Here is a 7580-nt window from a genome sequence, read left to right as displayed (position 1 = left end):
GTATAAACTATATACATACATGTGTATGTATACACACAAACATATACAAACGTGTGTATATATGTGTGTATATACACACTTGTGCATATATGTGTGTATATACACACGTGTATATGTGTGTGTGTATATACACGTGTGTATATATGTGTGTATACACGTGTGTATATATGTGTGTGTATATACACATGTGTGTATATAGTTGATCATCTTCAACCATTTGGAGATTTCCTATTACATATATTTTTTCTTTAACATTATATGGTGTTTTATCATATAGTGTTTCTTATGGACATAGCTTAAGAATCGTCTGTTATTTTGTTTCACAGAAAGCGTGAAACTGCAGGGGAGCTGATTTGTATGGATCCTGGTAAAAAGATAATTGAGTAGGTAAATTCCAGGGAGCTTTTGTACAGTGGATCCCGGTCAGTGGTTTTGGAGTCCCTAGTTTCAGTTACTCGTGGTCAACTGTGGTCTAAAAATATTAAACGGAAAATTCCAGGAATAAACAGTTCCTAGGTTTTTAATTGTGTGGGTTTCTGATTGGCGTGATGAGATCCAGCCATCTTACTCCTTCTCACAGAAAGTGAGTCCTCCCTTTGCCCAGCGTTTCCCTGATGTCTGCACTATCCACCTATTAGTCACTTCACAGTCTGGGTTATCAGATGACTGTGGCAACGACCAGTGCGGTGTGTTCAAGTCGCCCTGATTTTACTGACTTTTTCCCCTTATTTCTCTCTGGCTCCAAAGTGCAAGGGAAGTGATGCTGGCAATTCAGATATGCCAAAGAGAAGCTGCAAATGCCTCCTTTAAGGTAAAAGGTAAAAATTCTGGACTTAATAAGGAAAGAAAAAAAATCATATGCAGAGGTTGCCAAGATCTACTAAAAACAAATCTTCTATCCATGAAAATGTGAAGAAGCAAAAGGAAATGCATGCTAGTTTTGCTGTTGCATCATTTTTGGATGGAAGAACAGAAACGTGTTCCCATTGACCGCAGTGGGTACTATCCATGGTTTCAGGCATCCACTGGGGCTCTTGGAACCTATCCCCCACAGGTATGGGGGGACTACTATATTTCTGGCCCCACAGTCTTCTACTGCCGACTTTAGGTCTCTCCGGATCTCAGGCCCCCTTCTCTAAGATGCATCCTAGAGGACCAGAAATACACTTTATTTGGGCTTTGCCTGCTTCTGTGGAAGGGAAGTTTCCAAGAGGATATAATCTCGTGTTTTAATTTGCTGTCTCTCCTAAAGGGAATGTGGAGGAAAAAAAAAGCAGAAATTGGAAATAACCAATATTTAGTTTATTTCATTCGATTCTCAGGGGAACTGGCGAGGAGCCTAAGATGGTTTTCCCTTCCTAGAGAAAGAATCCAAGGTCCAGGGAAATAGCAACAGGGGAGTTCAAGACTACCCCTGCTAGTTCTTCCTTGGCTACTCTCCGCTGCCATCGCAGGATAGCTCTCATTAGCAGGAGAATCGGGCAAGTGTGTGGATAAGTAGAGAGTGTGTAGAACAACTTGCAACATTTTATGAAATACGCATTGTCATGTTTCCCTAAAAGGCTTTGCGGAAGCCATTTGTCTTTACTAATCAAGTCTTTACTTACACAAAAGTAGAAGTAGTAGTTTTAGAAAACATACTAACAATCTTCTATCCCCTTGAAGACCAGAGTAGCAGAAAACAGGTGATTTGCATTATAAAATTGCACTCACTTTTTCCTCCTTTCAGATTTCACATTACATTAGCCCATTTGTGTTACGGTGTTTAAAAAATGGAACAGGCTCCTCCTCTGCATTGTTCTCCTTTAAAAATAGATCACTTACACCCTAACTTTGTTTTTCTTAAATTCGATTCTTAGCAGGAGAGCTTTCTATTATTTCAGATGGAGTGAGGTTGCAGGACTGGGATGGAAGAAAGGAATCCCTTAAATTTGGGGGAATTTCCGTTCTCTGTTCCAAGACCATTTTACTTGGGGTGGGGGGTGGGCGCGGCGGTCAGGGCAGTGGAACGCAGTCGCGGCTGCGCCATCCCTGCACTTCCAGGCGCGCGGGAGGGACTGGCGGGGACGCGAGCCGCGGACTCTGGCTAACGCGGGGGAGGCAGACACGGGGAGGCAGACACGGGGAGGCGGACACCCAGCTGGCAGGCGTCTCAGCCTCCCCGCAGCCGGCGGGCTCCTCTCCTGACAGCTCCAGGAAAGGCAGACCCCTTCCCCAGCCAGCCAGGTAAGGTAAAGACTGCTGTTGAGCTTGCTGTTACTGAGGGCGCACAGACCCTGGGGAGACCGAAGCTTGCCACTGCGGGATTCGGTGGGGTAACCTGGGTCTACTGAAGTTTCCTAAAAGAGGGGAGAAGGGTTTGCATTTTTCCTATGGAGCATTCTTCTCTCTCTAGCATTTCGTTTGATGTATTCAACTGGTAGAAGCGAGATTTCAACAGGTAGCAGCGCTCACGTGGAGGAGGTTTGGGGCGCCGCGGCGCATTCCCCCCCTCCTCGGGACTGCGCCTTTTTCTAAAGTTACACGTCGACGAACTAACCTATGCTTTAAATTTCTCTTTCCAGCCCCGTGAGTCCGCGGCGACAGTGGGCCGTGGGGTGGCTGGGAACGGCCCCCCTCCTCCAGAAAAACCAGAGAACCGCTTGGAGAGCTGAAACGAGCGTCCGCGAGCAGGTCCGTGCAGACCCGGGCTTCAGGACCGCTGAGCTCCGTAGGGAGGCCGTGGGGGACGCCAGGTCGCCGGCTCCTCTGCCCTCGTTGAGATGGACAACACCTCGTTCTCGGAGCCCTGGCCCGCCAACGCATCCGGCCCGGACCCGGCGCTGAGCTGCTCCAACGCGTCGACTCTGGCGCCCCTGCCGGAGCCGCTGGCGGTGGCCGTGCCAGTTGTCTACGCGGTGATCTGCGCCGTGGGTCTGGCGGGCAACTCCGCCGTGCTGTACGTGTTGCTGCGGGCGCCCCGCATGAAGACCGTCACCAACCTGTTCATCCTCAACCTGGCCATCGCCGACGAGCTCTTCACGCTGGTGCTGCCCATCAACATCGCCGACTTCCTGCTGCGGCAGTGGCCCTTCGGGGAGCTCATGTGCAAGCTCATCGTGGCTATCGACCAGTACAACACCTTCTCCAGCCTCTACTTCCTCACCGTCATGAGCGCCGACCGCTACCTGGTGGTGTTGGCCACTGCCGAGTCGCGCCGAGTGGCCGGCCGCACCTACAGCGCCGCGCGCGCGGTGAGCCTGGCCGTGTGGGGGATCGTCACACTCATCGTGCTGCCCTTCGCAGTCTTCGCCCGGCTCGACGACGAGCAGGGCCGGCGCCAGTGCGTGCTCGTCTTTCCGCAGCCCGAGGCCTTCTGGTGGCGCGCGAGCCGCCTCTACACGCTCGTGCTGGGCTTCGCCATCCCAGTGTCCACCATCTGTGTCCTCTATACCACCCTGCTGTGCCGGCTGCATGCCATGCGGCTGGACAGCCACGCCAAGGCCCTGGAGCGCGCCAAGAAGCGGGTGACCTTCCTGGTGGTGGCGATCCTGGCGGTGTGCCTCCTCTGCTGGACGCCCTACCACCTGAGCACCGTGGTGGCGCTCACCACCGACCTCCCGCAGACGCCGCTGGTCATCGCTATCTCCTACTTCATTACCAGCCTGAGCTACGCCAACAGCTGCCTCAACCCCTTCCTCTACGCCTTCCTGGACGCCAGCTTCCGCAGGAACCTCCGCCAGCTGATAACTTGCCGCGCGGCCGCCTGACTCCCCTAGCGTCCGGCTCCGCAACTGCCCGCCACCCCTGGCACGCGTGGGAGGAGCCGGCGCCAGAGTGCGGCACCAGACAGGCCGCCTAGGCCTCCTGGGGAAACTGACTTGCGTCCCATCCCCGACCTAGCAGATCGGAAGCGCTGTGACTGCGCCCGCAGGTTGACCTTGCCAAGCCCTCCAGGTGATGCGCGTCCACGCCGGGTGAGGAGAACTAAGGCTGAGATCGCCACACTGAGCACTCCCTAACGCCGAGGTGGAGGTAGAGAAGAGTAGAGGAGGAGGGTGGTATTGCTGGGAACCGCCCCTTCCCTGCCCTGCTCCCTGCTCCCCGACCCCGAGCCCTGGCGGTCTGGAACCTGGCTGGAGTAGGAGCTCTCCGCGCCTTCGAAGGGAGGCCCAAGGACGCTGCGGGCGCCCCCAGGCGTCGGCTCCTCGCGGCCTCTGCTGCAGCTGGCGCACAACCCCAGCGGGTCCCCTTGTCCTCCGCGCGCTCTGGGAAGAGGGTCAGGCGCGCGCGTTTGGCGCCCACCCCTGTGAGACCCGCTTGGCCAGGCGCCGCGCGCGGGGACCGCTGCCGAGGCCGCCAGCGCCTCTTCAACTGGGGAAAACACAACAACTCGGGATGCCCCATCGGGGTGTGTGTACACCTGTGTGTGTGTGTGTGGTGTGCGCGCGTTTGCGGAGGCATGAGATGCAGGGAAGGAGGCTGGCTCTTGGCAGTGACTGCCTAGAATATGATACGAATAGTGATCCTTCTTTCTGTCTGCCCCAACTCCTTCTTTTCTTTGCCTTTTCCCTTTCCTATCCGTGATCTCCCCTGAAAATGTCAGACTCCCGGAGCAAGGAACCCGGAGTAGCCCGGGCGCGCGGTTCCGGCGCCCCCTGGAGGAGCCAGCGGCCGAGCGCTTAGCGTCCGAGGACCGCGGGGCTTTGTGGTGGAGCACTGCTGAGCGCGCTTCACAGCGCTGTGGCGCACTGGTCATCGTTGCTTACAGAAGACGCCAAGCCCCACGCCCCGTTCCCCCAATTGGCCTCGTCTCTTGTCTGACTTAGATCAGTTTGTTGTAACTGTTAATGTGTGTACTGTTTTCCAGGACTGAAAACTTTATAAATAATGTACATGTCCTAATCTCACGAGTTGCCATGAAGATCAAATAAGATAAAAAGAAATGCGATCTATTCTCTTGTGTTCGCTTTCTCCTCTGCTTCCTGGGCCCCGCCTTAGGGAGAGCAGGAAGCAGGGATGACCTACGGCTTCAGGTTTTCTCTGCTGTACTTTTCACAGGGAGCTGTGGATTACCTGGGCTTTTTTCCTTAGTTTTAGACGGCATCCGGTAGGTAGTCCCGGTAAATAGGGTAAATACTAGTTCTGGAGTCACCAGGGAGACTGGCCAGCATCCTACCTGTGTTTTTATCTCTGCATATGGAAGACAAAGTGGATTAAGAGAGAAGACTGGCACTGGGTTTGCCCAGTCCTCTGCAGTTTAGCCTTAGACCTGAGGGCCGAACCCTAACCAAACTCTGGTAATTGATTATGGTGTTTTAAAAGGTATTAATCTTTGGGATGACGTCCAAACAGGACGAAAATTTCTACAAATGTTTGTTTCCTATGTCATGTGTGAGAAAAAAATGTGAGTGTTGCAGCACATTTTGTTTGCTTAATTTGGCATCTTTAATCAATTTCTCAATTATTTAGGTTGAAAATAGCTTTTAATAAATATTTGGAAGGAAAAAACACCCCCTTGGAATGGGGGGAAGCAAACCCCCTCTCTGATTTTGGTGAATGAGAATTGCTTTCTTAGCTCTCAGAGTTTTTAGGAACATTGAAATAATTCATAGCCATCAGTTTAGAAAGTATACATTAAAAAACCTTCTGTCTTGGGTGGCAAATAATAGTAAATTGTTTGAAAGAAAGTTTTCATCTGCAATGAGTTTCGAATGGTGGACCTCATGGCATTTGAACAGGCCTCTCTCTGCTGGCCGGCTTCAGAGGCTTCTTGGAATTCATTTTAATATCTTTTAAATTTCTAGGAAACATTCTATTGATTTTCCTTAAGATCTCAAAATTATCTTATGAATCCTCTGTAACTTCAAAATTAAAGTTTTAAACTTAGAGTAACTTCTAGATTACCTAAGGTGATGGACAAAGAGTAAGGTGAACATTTGGTTACAAACACAGCTGGGGTGATTGTCTGGATTCAGTATCTCAACTGTCTTAATAAGCTCCGTAACTGAACTCAGATGGGGGACAGCTGAGTGATCCATCTGTCCACTGTTTCATCCCTACAGTAGCTTGACCTCGAGCCTTCTTGGATTCTATGGAGATGACTGCCGGAAAAATACACGGGCTGACATTGCTATTCATCCTCAGCAAGGCATGGATTGGCTTCTGAGTATGCCTGTGGGATTAATTAGAACTCAGTAGTTTAGTTCCTCCTAGGCTTTCTGATCACTGGATAAACTGTTGTATCATTATTTCTAGGTCGTTGCCCTTCATATGAGCATGTAGACTGTATATCTCAGGCTTCCTTTTTATGTCTTGGGTAATTGGTTGAATAAATACACACATAAGCCAGGCAAAAGTAGAATTTATTCACATCATTGTATTGCAAAGGTTTTAACACTGTGTTGAATTCTTGCAGTTTCTGTGTAAACTCTATGGTTTGGTTTTACCACTTTGAATAGTTAAAAATGTCTATTTGCTTTTACTTAATTTAGTACAGTTATGTAATGTATATGCTTATGTTTTCTCTTGACAAATGCAGAAACTCTGTAATCCATTGTACAGGAGCTCAGTTTAAAATAAAAGCTGAAGCATTCTGTGTGATAAGTGAACATTCTATTTTCTGAGAACATGTTATCCACAATTCAGTCACCTTAGCATTTGTGCAGTATTACTATTTAAAAATACTGCCTTCATTGGAAAAGTGATCTAATGAATACTCAATGAATAAATAGAAGTATTTGACAGGACAAAATTAAGAATGAACACCCCCAACACCCTTAATTTGGTTGATTGTGAAAATGATACAAAGCTGCTGATAAACGCAGAGATTCCAGAACTTATGCTGGGCAGAGAAAGGATGCTAAACTTTTATGATACCATCAAAAGCCTCATTTCTTAAATATTTGAGCAGCTATGTGGAGGGGGAGAAGGGAAGAGAAATTGCTTCAATTAGTAGCATACACATTGCTATCAGCAATATGCATAGACATAGCACAAATATGCAAGGTGGAAAATCTCACCTGAAAAACTCACAAACTTATTATAAACCCTTCTTTCCTCAGCAACATGCTGGGAAAACAACAGCAAGACAAAAAAACAGTAACGCTCCTTGGATATTAATCATCTATGCTTATGCACATTAAGAAAGAGATCAGAGAACTGTGCCCATAATGGTCTTTTATTAGCACAGCTTTGGGTCTGGCACTTCGGCCCCCGTTTTGCATACAAAGAAAGTGAGATACAAGGAAGTGGATCAATTTAGCCAGGCCCACAGAGATCAGTGAAGACCAATCAGAGCCATCCAGTTCCCATTCTATTCTAGGAATTGTGTCATCTTGTTTCAGCAGAGATGGAATTCGTTGCAATGTGTAATTTGGAAATACTAGACTAGAAAACAATGAAGTCTTTTAAATATTTAGTAGATTAAGCAAGGTGTGTCTACCATTAGCTCATATGAGATAAAGGGAGGGTAAGATTTAATATTATAAAACTTCAATCTTAATTCAGAGACTTACAAAGTGTATGGGATTGTTGAAAGTTATATGAGAATAAAAATTCCTAACAGAGCTGTCGCAGAAAGGTACCATGTGCATAGCAGC

The 7580-nt window shown here is 48.7% G+C and overlaps 1 protein-coding gene across 1 annotated transcript; it reads left to right on the top strand.

Moving 5' to 3' along the window:
• Positions 1-2027: 2027 nt before the first annotated feature.
• On the top strand, positions 2028-6585 carry NPBWR1 (neuropeptides B and W receptor 1). The gene is made up of 2 exons (XM_032758438.2): positions 2028-2226; positions 2565-6585. Exon 2 carries the CDS (start codon positions 2763-2765, stop codon positions 3747-3749), a length of 987 nt encoding a protein of 328 aa, XP_032614329.1. The 5' UTR covers positions 2028-2226; positions 2565-2762; the 3' UTR covers positions 3750-6585.
• Positions 6586-7580: the final 995 nt, after the last annotated feature.

Source organism: Hylobates moloch, unplaced genomic scaffold, assembly GCF_009828535.3.
Source record: "Hylobates moloch isolate HMO894 unplaced genomic scaffold, HMol_V3 SCAFFOLD_9, whole genome shotgun sequence".
Lineage (NCBI taxonomy): Eukaryota > Metazoa > Chordata > Mammalia > Primates > Hylobatidae > Hylobates > Hylobates moloch.
The sequence above is the reverse complement of the archived record's forward strand: the minus strand, read 5'-3'. Positions and strand labels throughout refer to the sequence as shown.

Coding starts and splice junctions, on each gene's coding strand:
- NPBWR1 (XM_032758438.2), top strand. CDS start 2,763: ATGGACAACACCTCGTTCTCGGAGCCCTGGCCCGCCAACGCATCCGGC.